This window comes from Rhinolophus sinicus, chromosome X, assembly GCF_036562045.2.
Source record: "Rhinolophus sinicus isolate RSC01 chromosome X, ASM3656204v1, whole genome shotgun sequence".
Lineage (NCBI taxonomy): Eukaryota > Metazoa > Chordata > Mammalia > Chiroptera > Rhinolophidae > Rhinolophus > Rhinolophus sinicus.
In genome coordinates, this window is record NC_133768.1 from 83,271,156 (window position 1) to 83,293,534 (window position 22,379).

Genomic DNA, 22,379 nt, shown 5'->3' on the forward strand with positions numbered 1-22,379 from the left:
TGAGCATCTTTTCATGTGTCTGTTGGCCATCTGTATGTCTCCTTTGGAGACACTTCAGGTGTCCATTAATAGATGAATGGATAAAGCTGATGTGTGATATATATATATATATATATATATATATATATATATATATAATCACTTAGCCATAAAAAATGATCTCTTGCCATTTGCAACAACATGGATGGACCTAGAGGGTATTATGCTGAGAAGTAATTAAGAGGAAGACAAATATTGTATGATTTCACTTGTATGTGGAATCTAAAGAATAAAACAAAACAGAAACAGATTGCTATATACAGAAATTTGATAGTTGCTAAAGGGAAGGGGGGTTGGGGATGGGTGAAAAAGTTGAAGGGGATTAAGAGGTACAAACTTCTAATTATAAATAAGTCATGGGGATGTAACGTACAACATAGGGAACATAGTCTGTAATATTGTAATAACTTTGTATGGTGACAGATGGTTAACTATACTATGGTGATCATTTCATAAAGCATATAAATGCCAAATCACTATGTTGTACACGTAAAACTAATGTTATATGTCAACTATACTTTAATACAAAAGAGGAGCAATACATAATGTGATAAACTAAGCTTAAAAACATCTACAGAGTGACAACAGTTAAACAAACCTACATAGAAAACAATAGCTATTCACCTCTGCTAAGAATGTAATTGCTCCTATAACCCTTAACTGATTAATTAAGCAACCAGATTTTACAATTGATAATAACCTATACTGAGATGGATGCACTATTTGCTTCCAGTCTTGCACTTATCTATTCAATAAATGAAACATTAATAGAAAGGTTCATTATTTAAGATTTATTTCACAAAATCTATCCAAACAAAAGCTCCTGTTATTAATATAGATAAAATTATTTTCATCAGAATTGAAGTATGGACTAGGGTTGCCTTCAAAGATAATAGCCAGACATTTGTATTAAGAATAAATGTTACTTGAAACCTACATAATTTTACTAACTAACATCACCACAATAAATTTAATAAAAATTTTAAAAATAACTTTTCCATGATAAATAACTTAAAACTAGGAATAAAAAATTCTAATAGACTGATAAAAAGAATAAATGTTTTATACACCACGTATCAGTGAAATCATATGGTTCTCTGTTTTTTCTGTCTGACTTATTTCGCTTAGCATTATACTCTCAACATCCATCCATGTTGTCACAAATTGTCCTATTTCATCTTTTCTTACTGCCGAATAAGAAGAAGACAAACAAATGAGAAACAAAAACTCATAGACACAGGCAATAGTTTAGTGGTTACCAGAGGGTAAGGGGGGTGGGGGATGGGAGATGAGGGTAAAGGGGGATCAAATACATGGTGATGGAAGGAGAACTGACTCTAGGTGGTGAACACACAACGGGATTTATAGATGATGTACTACAGAATTGTACACCTGAAATCTATGTAATTTTACTAACAATTGTCACCCCAATAAATTTAAAAAAAAGATAAAAAAGAATAAATGTTACACTTTCATAAATAAACAACCAACCAGCTCCAAAAAAGGCAGCTGATTTAAAAACACTACATAGCTACTCATACAAAGGCTGAGAACATGAGGAAAATAATTCCATTATTTAAAATATTGCTTAGAAAAAGCCACATGCCAAAACCAAAATTCCAATTATTAAGCTACCATATGTAAAAACAAGATATTCTTGAGAAAGTGCAGAGGGACACTGTTCCTAGAGTTCCTCTCTTTTCCTATTACTTTTTTCAATTTGGCTAATGGTGTCTACTGATACATATTTAGAATGTGATCTATTTATCAGCCAGCTGTTCTGGCTCAGTGTGGATTTATAATTTAAAAACATGTGTGGCTTTAGAGCTACATAATAAAATGTAATCTAACATACAGTTATCTTTTTTAAAGACTCAAACATTTACTATCATCATCATCATCATCATCATCATCGATGACACCAGTATATAGCGGGCACTGTAGTAAGTACTTTTTGCAGGATTTTATTTACAACTAAAAAACCCTGCTATCTAGGTAGTGTTAGTTTTCCCCATTTTATAAATGAGGAAACCAAGGCTTAGAGAAGTAACTCGCCCAAAGTTATCACGAGTGGCAGATCTCTAATCTTTAGGCTGATCAACTCAACATGCAATGCATTTAATCACACTCCTATCTGTAGTCAATGAAAAACAAGTAAACAAACAAAAATGCAAACCAAAGCAACATTAACCATTGCCTCACTCTTACAGGATTTCAAGGTTGTCAAGGAAAGATAATTCTTAAACTCAGGAACTATTTTCATTTAAAAATCACTTTTAAAAGACAACCTTTGCTTACTGAAAATGTACTCAGAAGAGCATGTTCTTTTCCAAAATAAAAAACTTAGGAGGCAGTACTACATGCAATTCATACTAGGGACTTTCATGCTTAAGCTTTAAAACAAAATGGTTTTGAACACACAGAAAAAAAGTCAAATATGCCAAAAAAAGTGCTTACTTCAGGGACAGAGGGTCAGATGGGAGAAGGAGAGGTTTGGAGAACTTTTGTTTGGTATACTACATACTTCTCTATTGTTTCAATTTTAGGATAGTGCTTTTAAATTACATTTCAACCAGTCAAAATCAAACAAGCACCTGAAATCCAGATGGTATAAATAATTTTACTCCCTTTATTCTTTTATCCTCGTTTTTGAACTTGATCATCTCAAAACAACCTTTCTGAGAACAATCCACAGGAGTGTTTATAAAATTAAGGTAAAAAACAAGAAAAGAGCTAGAAACAAATGCTTCTGAATTTATTATAGCAGATGTAGTAAAGTACTATGAAAAATGAAGAGTGAAAAATTATAACACTGATTTTAGGCTAAAGAAATGTAATTGAGTATGTCAACTATACTATAAAAAAAGAAATGCAACTGAACAACAGCAGGTAATAATTCAGAAGTACAAAAAAGGAAAAACACAAAAATGTAAACTATGAGCTCTTAAAAAACAAAGGTATTTAACAGAATCAATTTATCAGGAAAAATATTTTTGAATCCAAAAGCTCTAGAAAAATATTCAAGGTAAAGTAAATAGGATTCATTAACAACCACAATCAATATGTTATAAAAACAAAATATATACAGTAACACATTATTGAAACTAAAGATGCTGCACACCAGCATATCCAAATAAACATCCTATATGTGCACAAATAAAAAAAATCACCTTCTTTGATGAGAGTTTTTCTCCTAAAGTAAAACTATTTATTTGCTTCAAATGCTGCACTACAGAGGTATCTGAAGTACTGTGGTGTATTGTGAGACAGTATGGAAAGGAAAATACACTGAACTAGAAACATGGGCATCTCAGTTTTAGTCCCCTCCTCTACCAATATATGACTCTGGGCACATTATTTAACTTCCCTGAGACTCAGTTTTCTCATTAGTAGAATGGGGATAATAACTACCACTACCCTATCTACTTCATGGAGGGTTTCTACAATGCTTAAACGAGATAATAAGAGATGAACCTTTTTTTGTAAACTGCCATGTGCTCTATACAAAGAAAAGATATTGGACCACAAGATTACTTAAGGCCCTTCCAACTCTAATTCCATAATTCTACTTTTATTATTGTACAATTCAGGATCCATGTAAGTAATATACCAACATAGCCAAATGAGGTAGGTTAATCCTGAAGTAAGATAAGAACTTAGGTACTACCCACTACCACCTGAAACTTACATAGCATTATAATGCTTATATTATCAGCATTTTAATGCTTATGGTATTACATAGCATGATTACTTTTTGTGGGGCATTGTTCTGAGTGTTTTGCATGCCATTGACTCATTTAATTTTCACAGCAACAGAAACTGGTGATCTCAATTGACAAATTACAAGTGGAAAAGCCACATCGTGGCTTATGAAAAAGTTTGACTCATATTTCTGTATCATAGTGCTTCAAGATGCTTTTCACATCTTATTTGATTCTTACTTACCATGAAGTAAATAGGGCAGGAATTCTTTCCCCTATTTTACAGAAGAGGAAACTGAAGCTGAGGGAGGTTTCTTAGTTCCTTGCCCAAGATCACCAGGGTAATAGCAGCCCAAACTAGATCTTAAACCTCTGTCTCTGACTCCTAATCCAGGGTTTGTCCATCATCATACTACGTCCGCAACTAAAATGAATAGATGAAAACTACAAATTTTGCTAAGCTGAACCAACATAATTTCCTACAAGGTACTCATCAATACAAAAACTCAAGCTATTGGGCTTTGAAGTATTTTTTTTTTTATATGAAACTGCTGATGGTATAGTGAAAAGTAACTTCTTGAATTGGTTGTATCAAAAATACAGTAGGGTAAAATATCTTGGTAGCAAGAAATCTAAATCAGTAATTGCCCTTAATTGTATATTTAAATTAAACACTTCAAGTACAGACCAATTTGTTAAGCAAAAGAAATAAACCTGAACCTCAGACCAAGTCGCTGGATTACAACCTGCTGCTCATTTTTTAGCTAAGGTGTGTCTTGTAGCCCAGGAGGTAAAATGAACATAAAAAGAAATGGCAAAAGGCTACTAATAGGAAGGAGGTAGAATAAAGTTTATGGAGAATATCTGCATTTCTTGAGGCCTTTCCTATTGGTGAGTAACACAGCTTAGCGAAAAGTATCACAACAGAATGTTTCGAGAAATCATCTTTGAGATTCAGGTTATAAGATTACACAATAGATAAAACCTCTATTATACCAAGGTACTTCCTAACTGTAAATCCTAATCAAAAGGGTCCAAGATAAGTCCAACTTATACCAATATGACTATACCCATTGTTTATTAAAGTGGGCACAAATTAATAAAGAAATTGTAATTAGAAGGGAACCAAAAGTCTACTTAAGGACCCATTTCGAAAAGTAAACGCCATGTACATCCCACCTCAATTCATGCTAACCAAATCAGGTTATCCACATTGATACATACCTGATAGAGTTCTTCTAAATTGTACTTAATCGAAGTACTATTCTGGATAGCTTCCACTGCTTCTTTCAGTTTCTGCCATGTTTCATCTGTGTAGTTTTCTGGTAATTTTGGCTTATCTAGATAGTATGTAAAAGGTTGATATCAGGATAATATGTAGGATATAGCAACAGAAGGATCCATAAAATACAATAGCATTATTGCTTTTTAAGGGTAAAATTCTGATCTTTATAATTATTACACCTAAATATTAAAGTAACTACTGTATTTAGGCTTAGTATAAAGAATAAAATTTGAAATGCCAGAATACTATTTAAGTCATTTTGACTCACCTATTAAAACTGAAGGTGAGGTTTTTTTTCTCCTATTGAGTGTATTGCTTCAAAAAATAAAAATTCAAGAATGACAGATAAAATATAGCAATCCTGATCTTATTCCATCATGTGTAAAATCTAAATTGGTCAACATGAATTTTGTACCTGAAATTTAAAATACTGAGTACCCACTATGTACAAAGTACTTTATAAACATCTTAATCTTCCTAATAATGCCCTGAGCAAGGTATTATTATCCCTAGAAACTGAGGCTGGAAGATTTATTTAGTAAGGTTTGCCCAAGGTCACCAAGCTAGTCAGTGGCAAAATTGGGATTCTAATTCAGGTTTGTTTGACCTCCACATTTATGAAGCATCTACAGAAATGGAGAGAAACATTCTTAATTCGGGTTTAAATTTAAACTACATTTATGAGCAGAGTGAAATTTTAAAAAATTGAAACACCCAAATGACTCCAGAACCTATGTAGCAGTTTCAGAATGGAAATGATCATCTTAATCTAGGCTTTAATTTAAATTTCCTTGAACAGCAATGAGCATTTTTTTTTAATTGAAACATTCTAACGCCTTAATAATGTGTTTTTAGTTTAGGAGGAAGATTAAAATAACAAACAAAATCTCTGAAACCAGGATGCAAATTAAATTAGGATCATAGCTCATTTCTTTAAAAATCCTTGTCTATTAAATTGATATATTTCAAGTGAAAACAGTGAACACATTAGTCAATTACAATTTATATTTACTTCAGAAAGGTCTACTATCTACTATTAAATAAGAAAGATTAAAACATTCTTGAGAGAGCCTAGGAATGGGAGAGGAGTGATAGAAAAACAAAAATGTTAAAAATAAACAACACTATAACCCTCTGCTTGAGACAAAAAAGAGCATATTCTTGATTTCTACACTAATGTTGAAAACACAAACATGGAAAATCTAATTTTCTCAATACTGACATTCAGTCACATAGCACTTATCTGGTAAACATTACTTCAGTTCATTCATTTACTTCTCTACTTAATAAACAGTTTAGCATCTATTACCTGCCAGTTAAGGGTGTTGAAAAAGTAAGTCAGAAAAACAGCAAGTCAACAGATACAAATTCAGCTCAATTAACATTTTCTAAATTGCTAATTTTATATTTGCATCAGTGCATTCATAATACTCTCAATCACATATCTCAAAGACAAAAATGAACAAATTTTCCAAAAAGCTGCAGGTCAGTACTTTAAAACCCATTTTAGTGATAAAATGTAAATGTAGTAATTGTTCCTATCTTTAGACTAGTGGTACATAGAGTTACTACTTCTGTGCATACACAGTATTTTTCACTTCCAAGCCATACTTTTGGAAAGAAATGCAGAGATCATAAACATTTTTCTCCAATATTGCTTCTACAATGAGTTTCAATATAGTATCCAACATTATAAATCTAACTATAAATCTTCTTTGAGCAGGAAAATATCATCACTGCTACCTGCATTTCTAAGGACTGGGGAATGTGGCCTACTAAAGCATTAAATAAAAATCCCAGCAGTGCCAAGGCTCATTATGCACCTGAAATAAATAAAGCTCTTTAGAATACAAATTTCTCACCTGGAAAATCCGGGTCACTCATACCGATTGTCAGTGTTATAAGGAATAGCAGATTAGATACAATAGGCTGAGACAGACCTCAAAATTCTGCACAGAAACACCCTGTATATGCTTCAGCACAAGGATACCAACCACCCCCGGCAAATGAACCCTCCACCAAAAAAAGGACCTCCCTCCACCTCATTGATTATGCGTTAAACATTAGGCCACCTCTATACTGTTTAATATATTAACATAAATAGAGCACGTGACCGCTCAAGTGTCAAATCCTTAGTAGATGATTATGGATTTTGGCCTTGGTTACCTTTAAAGTTCTTGATCACTAACTTCTTAGCAGAGCCAGGCTTGCTGTTAGCAAAGCTAGAGACGGTGGTAGAAGATTTGGCCAAGCCGTTTGCGTGATGCACCGAAGCCACAGAAGAGATTAATATACTCTTATTTTTAAGTTGCTGCTGCTGAGATGTTGCAGCAGTTGGTGAAGATGAGGAGGAGGAAGAGGAGGATTCCTCAGCCATTTTCGCATCAAACCCTACAAACTCCAGGGTGTCTTCAAAACGCAGCTTCTTCTGTATCGGTACGTGGCTGGAAGCAGCCACTGAAACCCCTAGGCAGGAGAAAGACGAGGTTGAAGGGGATGCCGAATCCCTGGGTTGTAAAGGAGGAGTGGAAGAGGAAGAAGAGGTGGAATCAAAGTCTTCTCTCTCGTTACTACTGTTACTGTTGCTGCTGTTGCTGCTGCTGCTGCTGTTTAACTTTCTCTTCTTGGCAGAGGTGGGCGGAGTGGTGCTGGTATTACCATCAGTGGCAGATCTGACCTCCTGAGCAGCAGCAGCAGCTGAGGGATTAGGGGAAGAAAAACCTGTTGGAAACATGAAAATAGCGGGGTCAACAGGCAGAGGAGCATCAAAAACCTACGTTTATATGCCTGCGTGCGTGTAGGAGAGAAGGTGGCAATGCTAGAGGGGGAAGGGAAGAAAGAAGAGAGGAGAAACACAGAGGACGAGAAGGAAAGTGAAGGGGGGGCTACACCGGGGGAATGGGAGGGTTAGGGAAGGCGGATAGGCTGACACCAGGAGTGAGCAGAACAAGGGGGGCAGAACGAATGAGGAGGCAGACAGGTAAACGGCCCTGCCGTCCCCCTTTCCTGCTTTTCGGCCTCTCTCCCCCCTTTCTGCTGGAGCGACTCAGTGAGTCTGTGAGGCTGCAGCTCCTCCTCCTTTTCTCCCTCTCTCTGGGAGGGGAGATGTCGTGGTAGGGGGGAGGGGGTAGAGAACCAGGGCTTGTTATTGTCAATAGCACAAGAGGCTAAAGATGGCGCCACTTCCGGTCACGCGGCGGCGAGGGCGGGGCGGTGTCTGCTCCCAGGAGTGGGGAGTAGAGAGATGTACAGCGGGAGTCTGGGGGCGGGGAGCTGGCTCGCAGCAGGAAAGCGGCGCACGAGAAGCTCGTGCTCCTGGGCTCTTGCTCTCTCTCCCTCCTCTGTCCCACTCCCCTCCCTGGCAGCGCTCTCCTCCCCTAGCCCACCGGTACCTCCCCCTGCTCCATAAGGGTCCCGCAGGAAGCTTCGCGCCGCCGCGCCCTTACCGGAAATGACTGGGCAGACACTTTTCATCGCGCCAAAACCCGAAGCCCCCCAAGTCCGCAAGATTTAAGGTGGGGGGGGGCGAGAAAAAGGGGGGAAGAGAAGTGGACAGGGGAGGAGGGGACGGGTCTGCCAGACACCTTCAGAGCTCCTGATTGGAGCTTTCTGACCGCGAGGCTGACGGGGGGGGGGGGGTTGATGAAGGTGGCGGGAGATGGAGCGGGAAGGAGTCTGAAGGGGAGGGAAGGTGGTGACAGTGAGAGGCGGGGTGAGCTAGCTGGGAAAAAGGAGGGAGAGAGGGACGGAGGAAGGGAGGAATTAAAAAGTAAGGGAACGGAGAATGGAAACTTTACAAGAGATAAAGAAATAAGGAGGCGTTGCAAGGCATGGGGAGTAACCCGAAATGGAGAAAAGCATAATTTTGCCATTATGCGGGCTGCTAGGGAGGAATGTCATAAGGTTAAGATAGGAAAGGAAAAGAAAAATAGCTTAGATAGAAAGAAAAGGAGTTTTTTTTTTTTCGATTGAGCTATGACTTGTCTCTTTTGTGTCAAGGACAGCACTGACCCAATAATGAACAGGGTCTGAGTTTTTATCCCTTTCTCAGTAATGTAGTTGCAGATCCTTTTACCTTCCTACCAGGAGCATTTTCTAAGATGGCTGGCCAGAGTTAAGGGTTCATTCCAAGGCCAAGAAACAGGAAGGTAACTAACACCCCCTACATGCAACACAATTCCCAAGACCCACCCCAACCCCATCAGTCATTAACTCAACAATTTACAGACTAAACAAAGCCACTTCTTTTACCAAATCTCAGCTTATGCACTTTGTTTGGAAGAAGAAATTTTAGAAGAATATTGGCAAAAGTCAATGTTTTCTACCAATGTATTCCAGGAGCCCAATTTTTAAAATGGGTTACTCATAAGAACAAACCTCCATATTTGCTTAAATTAGCAACTGTAAACCTTGTAAATTCGGTTGGGAGTTTTTTATTTAACCCGAGGGCATGAGGGGGCAGAGAACACAGTGTGAAATAAAACTAAATTTGCCAACCTGTTGATCATTCAACAATCATGTATTTAAAGACTGTATGCCAGATCCTATACCAGCTCCCTGCCATTGTTAGAAGCCAGTAGGGGAAGATAGTTTCACAACTAATTTCCACAACAGTACTATAACAGATGTACAAAGTGTTCAACAAGAAATTAGGGGAAATTTTGGAATAGTCAGAAAGAGTTTCACAGAGTAATTGACGTTTATGCTGGGTTTCAAAGTAGGAATTGCCAAAAAGACGAGGAGAGAGGCTGAAAGGCATACTGGGCAGTGGAAGCAGGAAAAACAGGGAGTTGTGAAAGGGCCTGCCCTGTTTATAGAAATATCGAAAGTGCAAGTGAGGCTGGAAAGTAGGATTTCTGGTTGGAAGTAAGGAAGATGAGGTTCAAGAATGTCTGGCACACAAAGTATAAAAAAAATTGGAGTACACCCTGTAGGCTAGGATAGACAGCATGGAGACCAGCAAGCAAGCTGGGTCTTTTAAAGCAAGGGAGTGACTGGCTTGTGGGTAGACTAAAAGCAGTTTGTATCCTATAGTTTGAGATAGACCAATCAGAACTCCAAGAATACAGTGGTACCTCAGTTTTTTAACGTAATCCACGAGTTTACGTTCGAAAACAGCCAACAGCTAGGCCTCAGGATCTTGCACTCAGTGGAAGCCGTGTGACATGTTCGACTTATGAGTCGTGTTAAAAAACTGAAGCATTTACTTCCGAGTTTATGGCATTCATAAACCAAACTGTTCATCAACAGAGATGTTCGAGGTACTACGGTAAATCAATTTTCTAACTTTGTTTACACAAGTCCACTTTGTTTTTGTCTTGAAATGTTCTTGGTTAAGATGGAAATCCTAGAAAAGGTACCTACCACCTTGGGCCACTATTAGCTTTGTGCTGTTTGATGACACCCAGTTGAGAACAAGGCTCTAGTGGAATTTAGGCTCCAGGGACACAAAGGAGGGAGATAGAGGCCTGAAAGGGGGAAGATGGACTTTTGTTTTGAATGTACCATATTGTCCTTGCTGCGTAATGACACTGTAAACCTTAAGACCAGGGAACATTAAACCCTCCTTCATTGTGTCTCACCTTTCACAGATGCTGAACAACTGTGTAAATGCAGAGTAAATACTTATTGAATGGTATAATGCCATATCTTTGTAAGGGAGGATTAACTGGCTAATTTTCAGGATTTAATGAACAAGATTGTTCTAATTCAAGTAGTTATATTACTAAGCTGGGTGTATGGATGGGCCAGCTGATAATGGCCCAAAAGGACCTCTTCCAGGAGGATTTGCATTTTAACCAAGGACTTTTCAAGACAGGAGAAAAAAGTGGGCTTTGTTCTAATTCATGTAATTATATTCCTTAGAATGATGTATGGAAGTGCTAGCTATTTTATTACTTACAGATGTTAGTGCAATTAAAAGGCAGTAGACATAAAGATAAAAGAAAACTGCTTTTGCCATACAAAGATAAATTTTTATAGTAATATAAAGGATATTATTAAGCTACATTCTAGTAATAATAGCTCCTAATCTCCTAATCTGACATGGTTATCTAAACCCTTTACTTTCCCGAGTTATATGCTAGTTCTCAAGGCACAGATCTTGGTTCTTGAGCTTTAGCTCAATGGCCCAGTAGTTCAGCCTACTATTTAAGTGTTCTGTGAAATATCCTCAAGTGAGTTTTGTGGAAAATTTTTTTTTATTTTTTCTTAATGATTAATAGTAATCTCCCTTTTGACATTTTATAACCTCATTTTACTTTGTGCCAGGTCAGTCCTCACTAAATAGCATATGTTAATATGGATATATAATTTTAATAATGATTTTTTAATTTACCATTTACATTTTGTGGCACAAACCAACTTAGATATTATTATATGATGTGTGAGGACCAGAAAGAACTGTGTGTCTTGGACCCTCAGACCAATTTAAAAGAAGAAAAACCTCCCATATTGCTTTGTAAAACATCATTTATATCAAAAAACAGCTAATTGGGGCTAGCTGAAACATAAGCATAAATTCCATGCACCCAAAAGATTGCCAACCAAAGTTAAAGACATTCTCAATATAAAAATAACATTTTTGAAGGTTGAACTCACTGAAACTACAATAATCAAGATATGCAATGTGGGACACCATACAATTATGGCTGTTATCAGACTAAACCAGATTGGGCACTTAACATATGTTAGAATTTTTCATCTTATTAGTTCAACTCATATCTTAGAAAGAGTAATTAAGCTTTACAATGCTGCCAAATGAGGTATAGTTATGATTGGCCTTTTAATTAAGTAAATAAATCTGTAGTTATTTATAAAGGTAAATATATGCGTAAAGGAAGAAATTCAAACAATGAGGACTAGTTTTTCTAATGTCCATTCTCCTATTTCTGTAGGTACCTCTCTAAAAAGGCAGAGTGTAACCTGTTTCCCTTTTTTGATCACGTGATCTCCCTGGGTGCTTGGTTCTCCAGACATGCCAGAGCATGGGCTTATCAATGGATAGACACTTCTGGAAGCCTTGTAATCCATGGGTGGGATTTTATTTAAAAAATAGGAGATACGGCTTGCTCAGGAGAATACCAAAAATGTTTCTGCAGCAAGACTTAATTTAAGAATGTGTCCAGAAAAGACGACTGCTGAGTAAAAGGTGGCCCATGTTCTCTTTCCACTTTTCTGAACGGCCACCTTTGAAGCAGGGAAATACAGCAAAGGCAAACCAAGCAGTCAGGAGAAACATATAATAAAGGTGTTGTTAAGCTATCAACAGCAAGGCACTGCTATGGGATGACTGAGGACAAAGCTTAAAGCGAAGATGATCCAACTACACAATGCAAACTCACCCTTTATCCATCCTGGAGTTGTTTTATAAAGCAAGGAGCTTAATAACAAATGTTGAACCTATGGTGTTCAGTAAAATGTAAATAAATAATACAGATATCATATTTTTAACAAAATTCTTTATCTTCTACATAAAATTATCTATTGAAGACTTACTGACTGGGGCTCATCAACCATTTAAGGTCTTAGCTCTTTATCTCAGAGATTTTTATCTAGTGTCCTACCCGGGAACCATCTGGAAAACAGATTTAAGGACCAACAGTTAGGGCCGGGCCATTTTCCCTGGCAGTTTGGGAGTGGGAGACTGGATCAGCCATATATTACTTCTTCCTTTGGTCCTGCCAAACACTTGATTATTATGGAATTGCTGGGCCTATCTTTAACCTTCTGTTCACTTTATCAATGAGTCTCACAGTCTCGCCACCCCCACCCTGCTTTAAGGTTTGATCTTCCAATGGCATTCCTTTTCTTTTTCTCAAAAGCAGGGCCAATTTAGGGTTAAATCAGTGGTTCCCAACTCTGACAGCACAACAGAATTGCCTGGGGAGCTTTAAAAAAACCAAACACCTTTGCCCAGGTCTGAAACTAGTTCAACTGAATTAGAATGTCCGTGAGTAGGTCTCGACTTTCAGTATTGTTAAGCTCTCTGGGTGTTTCTACATGCCTCCAGGGTTGAGACCACAGTTGTAGGTGAAGGTGAAGTAAGTACCACTGTGATTTGAATGGGGCTGATAAGCCTTTGTACTCTCTTTAATGCCTGAAATTTCAATTATTCATTCTTTTTAGTAAAAATAGCCTCCTTCTCTAGGAATCCTTTCAAGTGCAAATTAGCCAGGGAACGTTAGTTCCTGACTCTTTAAGGTGAGTGCTTCTTGGGAACAATGGATAATATATAATAAAAGTCCTAAGTGCCTGGAGGTAAACAGAACAAGGAATAGGCTTTGCAATGGGGGCGGGGCTGGGTGGGTAGGTGGGGTAAAGTTACCTACCATCAAGGGAGGAAAGATTTCTGAGCTTTTCCTGACCTCACAATATTGCCTGGGACCAATCCAGCTTTGTGGACTACATATTTAAGATCTAGTCAAGTTTGACAATTTACTTTATCTGCCAAAGTAATGTTAAAAGAAAATTTAAATAAGCAAAACAGAGAGCAGACATTAGGAATGTAGGTTTGGAGCTATCCATAAATGCCCAACTTTTGAATTATCACTCACCATATGGATGTTTCTATTGCCAAGGGATCTGTTGTTGTTTTTTAAATTATATTAAATGTTCTTTATTCCCACCAATAACATTATTTCTCTTGCCAATTCATTTGGTCATTCAACAAAAATGTATTGAGCAACTAACTACTCTGAGCACGGCATGGTGTTAGATGGCATAAGGGAATACAGAACTAATATAAAATTCCATTTGCCGTTGAGTTTACAGGTTTTCAAAGCATTTCAACACAAATCTTATTTTGTCCTCATAACCACACTGAGTGATACAGGTTTCAGGTGCCATCCCCATTTTACATGAGAAATAGGCCCAGGGAAGGTTAAAATGACTTGGCAAAGTTACAAAGCACACAGACTTAATCCAAACCTAGTTTTTCTCTAATTCCAAATACAGTACTTCTCATACTGGGTTTCCCCGAAAATAAGACCTAGCTGGACAATCAGCTCTAATGCATCTTTTGGAACAAAAAGAAATATAAGACCCAGTCTTATTTTACTATAATATAAGACCGGGTCTATAATATATAATATAATTTAATTTAATATAATACTGGCTCTTATATTAATTTTTGCTCCAAAAGACACATTAGAGCTGATGGTCCTGCTAGGTCTTATTTTCAGGGAAACACGGTAGTTTATAATTTAGTAAGGAGATATGCCATAAAATCATCTCAAGTAATAGACAAATTATGAAAAGATGTTCAGAGCCCTGCTAACCAGGAGAAAGAAATTAGGAATAATAAAATAACTCTGTTATTGAGATAAGCCAAATCACAGTGCCCAAAAGGAGGCCAAGTTTGGATTCAGTTCAGGCATCATCAAGCAAGCAGGACACAGCAGCAAGCAGTGTACATTCAAGGAGAGCAGTTTGATTCTAGAGTGGCAGTTTGGTTCTAGAGTGTCAGTCCTTTCTCTAGTGGACACGCAGCCAAATGGCTGACCTTCACCAGAAGTAAAAAACAGCTCCTTCTGCCAAATCCAGGCACACACTGAATAAACGTGCTTGAGGACCCGTTATGATCCAGTCACTGAGTATACAAAGACAACTCTTCCCCTCAAACAGTTCTCAATTGGCCTAGTGGTTGAGGCAGACAATCACAGGACCAAGCCATAAAGGCTGCTAGAGGAACACAGAGGTGACACAGAAGTGAGAAGCCTACACAGCCTAGGAAGGTAAGGTGCGTGTGGTGGGAAAAGGGTGGGGGTGGGGAGTTAAGAAAAGCTTCCAGAAAGAGTAATTCAAATTAAATCCCTGATGGTAAGTGGGAATTAGCTAGGGAAGGGGAGTAGGAGGGAGCAAGGGGCACAAAGAAGAAAAATGGGGAGCAAGTTTAAATCCTGAACGTAACAGAATAAGACATATTCAGAAAATTGCAAGGGCCCAATTCTCAGGGAATAGTTTCATTCTTAAAAAGAAACCCTTTTGTGCTAAGGAGGGAAATCAAGGCAGCATCCCAGTCTCAAATCCTGTACAATTCCTAGGTCTCTTAGCACCAGGCCTTCCTTCTATAGCCTACTTGCTGTTGGACATGTGGCTACTGGTAATAATTCTTGCTTTGAGCCACACTTATTTAGGAATTGGACTTACAAGTTGGGCTCATCCTTAGATATAGGAGTTCAGAATCACAAAGTGTGGGGAGTGATGAGGCATAGGACATAAGATAATGAAAAAGAAATGAGATAATACAAATGCACATATGACTATAAGACGACAATGTTACAGGAATTCAGATGACAATGAGAGCAGGGTTTGGGCAATGACAGCCAGTGGACCAAACCCAGCCGACTGCCTGTTTCTAAAAACAATGTTTTATTGGGACACTACCACCCTTGTTCATCTACATATTTTCTGTGGCTGCTTTTGTGTTAAAACAACAGAGTTCAGTAGTTGTGATAGACCTTATGGCCCACAGAGCTGAAATATTTCCTTTAGTCCTTCACAGAAAAAAAAAAATTGCTGACCTTTGCCCTTGAACATATTAAGGGCTAAAAATAGAGATATGGAGAATGTTTATGGGTGGCACAAAGGAGGAAGTAATTCAAAGCACACTAAGGATTTTTCTATTCCTAGTCTGCATCGTCTTTGATACAGATTTCAAAGAATAGCAAGAGAATATTGTTTGATAGAATAGCTAGATAAATTGTGGTATATTCACACAACAAAATACTACGCAGCATTGAAAATTCCAGCTACATGCATAAATCAGAGAAATACTGTTATATGGAAAAAGAAAATCACAGAAGAATACATATGATTTGATAACTTTTTTGTAAAGCTCAAAAATAAGGAAAACTTATGGATGTATGCGGTAAAACTATTAAAGTATAGAAGGGAAATAATAAACACAAAATCCAGGATAGGGTATTGCTCTGGGGGAGGCAAGCAGGGAGAATTTAGGTAGATTTAAAAGCATTGGTAATGTTCTAGTTCTTAAGCTGATGATGGGTTCATGGATGTTTGTTTTATTATTATGCTCCATAAATTACATGTCACAAGTATTCTTTTATATGTATTCAAATTGTATAATAAAAAGTTTTAAAAAGTCAAAGACAGCAAGTGGCAACCTGTTGAACTCTGGAGCATAGCAATTTGGAGAAATAATAGGTTGCAGAGATGGCAAATGACAACTAGGGCTAATTTTTGGAACTTTTAAGCATTTCTTGTGGGTTCCCTGAAATGCCTGGTGGAAGCACTCTCCAGCCTGGTGGAAAATAGACTTTCCATTGTTCACAAGATGGGGGCTTAGAGTTGTTGTAATTTATACATTAATTACATGAACCTAAACTTAGTTTATAGTATCAGGATGTGAGATCTGGACACTTATGGGTTACTTGAAAAATGGTAGTGTGTACAAAGACATGGAGGTATGAGAAAAATTGTGACCCATTTAAGTAAATGCAAGTATTATCATGCTGTGTGGCTGACTTGCACTAGACCTGTGGGAGGTATGGTGGGAGATAAGTCAGAGAGGCAGTCAGGATTCAGATAATGGTGAACATTGTATGCCATGCTCCAGTTTGGATTCAATCCAGCATTAAGGGCTTCAAGCAGGGAAGGGAGTAATATAATCAGCTGAACGTTTAGAGATGTCCAGGTCTCAACAACCTTTGGCTACAAAATAAGGTGACATCTCCCCTCACTCCCTGTCCTCCAACAAAACCCACTCCCCAAAGGTAAGTTCAGTTAACAGTTTGCTAATTAAATATGTATTTTTCTATACATTAAGCAACATGCAGAATTTTAGCTTTAAAAAAAAAGGATCATACTATAATAATTGTACTTTGACTTTATTTATTTTGCTTAATAGTACATCATGATCATCTTTTCTTGCCATTATACATAGATCTACCTCACCATTTTTAAGAGCAGCATAGTATACTGTACATACACCTGTCACTTTTTAGAAAATTCTAATTATCACACTTGATTGTTGTTTCATTTTCCCCTTTCCTTACTTTTGCTGACTGAATTTCCTTTTTTCCCTTTTTTTCAACTATTTACATTTTATTGATGGTTATCTTTCAGTTTTGTTTACTTACACAAATGACGCACATACACATTTGTCTTGTAAAAAAAAAACAAACAATGTAGAAGAATAGAGGATAAAATGTGAAGTGTCCCCCTTCGCTGTTAAGTTTGGTACATAGTTTTCCTCAGCATTTATGTACATATATATTTGTATATATACTAATAGGAAGCTTTGGTATTTTTTAATGGTATCATAACTGTACATGTAGCTCCACAATTTGCTTTTTAAACTTAATGTAATTTGGAGATCTTTCTATTACAGTACATAGATATCTCATTCTTTTTAAGGCTTGTATACTGTTTCATAGTAAAAACATACTACATTTTATTTAACTATTCCCTTATTTTTGGATATTTGGTTATTTCCAATTTTTTGCTACTACAAATATGTAGCAATGAACATCCAGTAATATAGATCTTCATGCGTGTATAAAAATATTTCTGAGGACGTACTTGAAGAAGTAGAATTGGGTTAAGGGGAAGGTATATTTACAATATCGCTAGATTGCCATATTACTCTTCAGAAATGTTGTACATACACTCCCACTTTCAGAATGACTGTTGATTGCCCACACCATTAGCAACACTAAATATTATCAAACTTTAAAGTTTTTGCAAAACATTATACAAATCCACTCTCACTATAAAACAACCACAAAAAATCAAGTGTCCTCTTGACCATCATCACCTGATACCAATCGTCTCTTGGGAAATTTATTTCCACCTTTCTGTTAATTTTCTATTAATGGTTTCATTATGCTTTATCTTCTTAGGAATAATTTCTTAATTTACTCAAGCTTCTTAAACATATTCTTAGCAATTATTTGAACTGAACTCTAAGTTTTATTAGTTCATTGACTTACCATTGTCTTCTGAGATGGCCTCATCATCACTCCCATCCCCTGATCCAGATGACTGTGACATCGTCTATCTTTGGGAGGCTATGTTAGAAAACAGAGAATTCACTTTTACAGCAGTCCTCTCCCGTATCTGATGGTGCTTTGGATTCATTGACTCTGGTTTCTCAACCAATTTTATCTTATTTGTTTGGTATCTTCAAGAAAATCCTCACAATCTTGGCCTGCTCATTGCACCCTTCCCTGTTATCCCTTGTGGTTATGGCTCTATTCTTATATTTATTTTCTTCTTTCATTTAAAACTAATTTGGGGATAAAAACTTATTTGTTCAGACTAACATATTAAACTAGAAGTCTGAGATGCCCTTTTAAAAATTACAATTACAAGTCAAGCCCCTGCTGGCTTGAATGCCAAGAAATAGTCTCCCTTCAAAGTGTACTGCAGCTATTTTGGAGGGTTCTCCAAAGTACAATCTCACTTGTGATCTGAAATTATCTAATTATCAGATCTCTAATTATCTTCTATTTTGGTCTTTTCATCAGGCTACAGAGCCATGGTTATTGAGGGTGCTCCTGTAGTCACCACTTTGCTAGGGAGGGTTTTCTTGACAGATAACTACAGCTCTAGCATATTTTTACCTAAACTCTGCATATTGTTGGTGAGTAAAGGCTGTAACTTCTAACATTCCTTTTCTAAAGTTTTGGGAATAATGAAAGAAAGCACAACATAGAGAATAACTTAAAATTGCCTAAAGATGTGGCATCTCTTTGTAGTCTTGGCCCAAAAGCAGGCCAATGGTCAGTAAGTTCCTAAAGGATACCCTCCCTGTATTTCACCATCTCCAACAGGCAGCTAACTCACCATTCCAGGAGGAGCAACACGACTTGTTGTTCTTGTTGTTCTATATCTAGTCCAATTGAAAACCCGAGGGTTCAGAAGAGCTTTCGTAAACAGTAAACACTATAGCAACGCTCACGCCCTTTCTTCACACAAAGTTCTACCCATGGATTTCTTGTGTAGTTAATGGTTTCAAGGATGATTGACAGCAGATATGACCAATCCCTTCAGAGGAAACCCCAATCATTTAACAGGGGCCTTATTGGTACCCAAAGCAAAAAAAACAAACAGAAAACTCAAAATGGTCTGAAATTGATACATTTCCCAAAGACTGCATTATTCTAACTTTGATAAGACCACCTATGGGTCATCTGCAGGCCAGACGAGGTTGTTCTGAACCACGACTGGCACAGTTTATACTTCGACACCACTGGGGATTCCCCTGCTGCTCCTCTGACACCACCCCAGTGGGGAGGTGGTGAGGCTTCAGGCTCCTCAAGTGGTCACCATTGATGGGGGAGTGACGTGGGAGTAGGAAATGGCGGTGGAGATGGGAGCCTATCAAGGGTGAAAGTCTAGGCTTCCCACTGGGCTATTCCTGGCATGGGTGATAGTGGGGCCACATTTTATTCCGTGATGAGTGACTAGAGTAAATCAGTTATCTAAAATTTTATGTCTTACAAGGTTGTTCCTTTCCTAATCCTTTGTCTAGCGAGAGCGGAATTTTGTGAGGGCTTTATTTGTGCTGACTAGTGTTTCACACATATCTTTTTCCATTATTGTGAGTGAGATATGTTTTTCTCCTGCTTCTATTTCTGTTATTGCTAGAATAAAAGAAAGCTACTGGAATATAATAGAATGTTAATTGTAAAATCTAGGTAGTGGGTACATTGGTGTTCACTATAAAATTAGTTAAACTTTGCTGTATGTTTGAAAATTTTTATAATCAGTATTGGACAATAAAACAGAAAGGAGCTACTTCATAATACTTTTTTTTTTAAGAGAAAGCTATGGGATTAGGTATATTTTTCTTACATCCAGCTTGTATCAGTTAGGGGTCTTGTTTGCAAATGACAGAAACTTAACTTGAATAAACTTAAGAGGAAAATGGAGTTTATTGGTTTATATAACTGGGAAGGATAGGGCAGATCTCAGACATGCCAGGATTCAGAGACTCAAATAGTATTAGGCTCTCACTCATCTCTTCATTTCTCTTCCCAGCTTCTCTCTTTTCTGCATTGCTTCATTCTCTAAGACTCTTCCATGTGGTAGAGACAGGACTACCAACTGTTCTGGGGTCACAATCTTACAGTTCAAGATCCAAAGAAAAGAGAAAGCTACTTCTTTACCTCTGATTTGGAATATGCCAAGGAAGGTCTTATATCTCTGGTGTGGGTCACATGCTTCCCCCTTAGAGCTGCCACTGTGTCCCGCAGGGTTTGATATTATGATTAGTCCATCCTGGGTTAGGTGCCCGTGTGTGTGTGTGTGTGTGTGTGTGTGTGTGTAGGGGGAATGAAGCAGGATAATATCATTGCCCATCCTACCAGGACTATATTGAAAGGACAGTGAAGGAGGAACAGATACCCAAAGGAAGAAGAATGCTATTACCAGAAGCAGGGAGAAAGGAATGCCGGGCAAACCAAAACAGCATGTGTCCACTATATAGACTTCTAAGTTTTAATCGTTTTTAAATTGTACTTCTTGGATTCTCAATGCATATAATCATATCTGCAAAAAATTACACTTTTTTCTCTTTCTTCCTTTTAGATTTATGTAGCTTATTTCATTTTCTTGGTATATCACATTTCAGAACCTTCAAAACACTATATTTCATGGGAAATGACTTGATTATGATGATTGCTCATAGCTTTTTGAAACTCTTTGGAAAGTTCTCTTTTATTCCATTGTACTTAGAGTTTTTATAAAGAATAGCTGCTGGTTTTTATTAATTTATTTTATTGAGGTAACATAGATTAATAATATATAAATTTGAGGTATACCACATTATAATTCAATATCTGTATACTCTATTTCATGCTTACCACCAAAAGTCTAGTTTCCATCTGTTAGCATATATTATAGTTGACCGCCTTTACCCATTTCACCCTCTCCCATCCTCCTTCCTCTCTGGTAACCACCATTCTGTTTGTACCTATGAGTTTGTTTTTGTTTTGTTACATTTGCCCATTTGTTACTTTTTTTGTTTTATATTCCACATATGAGTGAAATTATATGTTTTTTGCCCTTTTCCATCTGACTTATTTCATAGCCGCTGATTTTTATCCAGTGCCTTTTGTCCACCCATTGACAGATAAGACTACATAAAAATTAAAAATTTTGTAAGGAGTACAGAAGTGAAGTACAGAAACCACGTGAAAACCATAAGGACAAAGAAAAACTGGAATGTAGATTCCACCTTCCATGAAACTAGGAGATAAATGTTACATGAGAGCGCAACTTACGAAGATGGAAATACGGTCATCAAGTGCCTGAATGATGATATCTAGCACTAGTAGAAGCACTTACAATGTGTCAGGGACTGTTTTAAGTGCTTCATGTATGTTACCCCAGCAAAGAGATTTGTTATTTGTGGAAATTGAACCAGAGAGATCAGGATGCTCATGATACAGCTGGTTCGGCTTGTGAAAATTCATTGAACTATATACTTATCATTTGTTCACTTCTGTATTCATCAGTAAGAAGTCTTAAAAATAGATTAAAAAACAAGTAAATGAAAACTAACCAGATAGATTATAGACTTGGAGACAAATAGGGGTAGTAAAGTGTGCTAGATTGAAAAGAGAGGAAAGTCAGGGATTCACATCCCACATCAAGTTCCCAGAATATAGGCAACCAGGCTTATATCCCAAGTAGGAGATTTAAACTATTTTTCTCTGGAGAACTGAAACACCCTACCCCAGAGAAAAACTACTGATATCCTAATCAAAACCCATGCTGTCATCCAATCACCATACAACAAAGTCCACCCCACACCAGCCACACTGAACTTCTAATCAGCTTTTTAGTGCCTCACTATTCTATATGAACAAATGATCAAGGATTTCAGACAGTTCAGGGAAAGTTCCAACATGAAAGCCAGAGGCCAAACCAAAACAACAACAACAACAACAACAACAAAAGCAGGGAGGGGGGACTTGGATAAAACCAAGACAATGCAGGGAGCAGATGAAAACAAAGTCAACTGCTATGCTTTTACTCCAATTAGTATATTCAGATAAATGAGAGACAGTGTTATACTCATAAAACATGAAACAGGAGTGAGTGAAAAAGAAGGCCACATAAAGGCACACTACTGTGAAATTTCAGAATCTCAGAATTAAAGAGCAGTCCTTAAAAGCTTCCAGAAGTAGAAGGTCCTATACAGAGTATTTGGTATAAGAATGGCATTGGGCTCCTCAACAGAAATAGGTAACGCTGAAAGGCAACAGATTCTTAGTGAATATTCTTAATGAATATCATTTCCAACATATAATTCTATATTAAGCCAAACTACAAATTGTTAGAATAGAATACATACATTTTCAGACAGGTAGTGCTCAAAAATT

The 22,379-nt window shown here is 37.2% G+C and overlaps 1 protein-coding gene and 1 long non-coding RNA gene across 7 annotated transcripts in view; one reads left to right on the top strand and one right to left on the bottom strand.

Annotated features, from left to right (window-relative positions):
- CUL4B (cullin 4B) overlaps window positions 1-22,379 on the bottom strand; it is a 117,419-nt gene that overhangs the window by 26,780 nt on the left and 68,260 nt on the right. The window contains exons 2-4 of one of the 6 annotated variants that reach the window (XM_019717655.2): window positions 17,979-18,056; window positions 7,192-7,746; window positions 4,965-5,080 (exon numbers count right to left, since the gene is read on the bottom strand). In XM_019717655.2, the coding sequence (XP_019573214.2) occupies window positions 4,965-5,080; window positions 7,192-7,746; window positions 17,979-18,039 (732 nt within the window). In that variant the 5' untranslated portion in view covers window positions 18,040-18,056. Of the gene's footprint in view, window positions 1-4,964; window positions 5,081-6,887; window positions 7,005-7,191; window positions 7,747-8,471; window positions 8,634-17,978; window positions 18,057-22,379 lie in introns of those variants that run through there. The other 5 variants (XM_019717653.2, XM_019717656.2, XM_019717657.2 and 2 more) reach the window with 5 other exon arrangements.
- LOC141569635 (uncharacterized) overlaps window positions 8,434-22,379 on the top strand; it is a 46,288-nt gene continuing 32,342 nt past the window's right edge. Inside the window, exon 1 of the long non-coding RNA XR_012493344.1 lies at window positions 8,434-8,540. This is a non-coding gene — a long non-coding RNA (uncharacterized LOC141569635). The remainder of the gene's footprint in view (window positions 8,541-22,379) is intronic.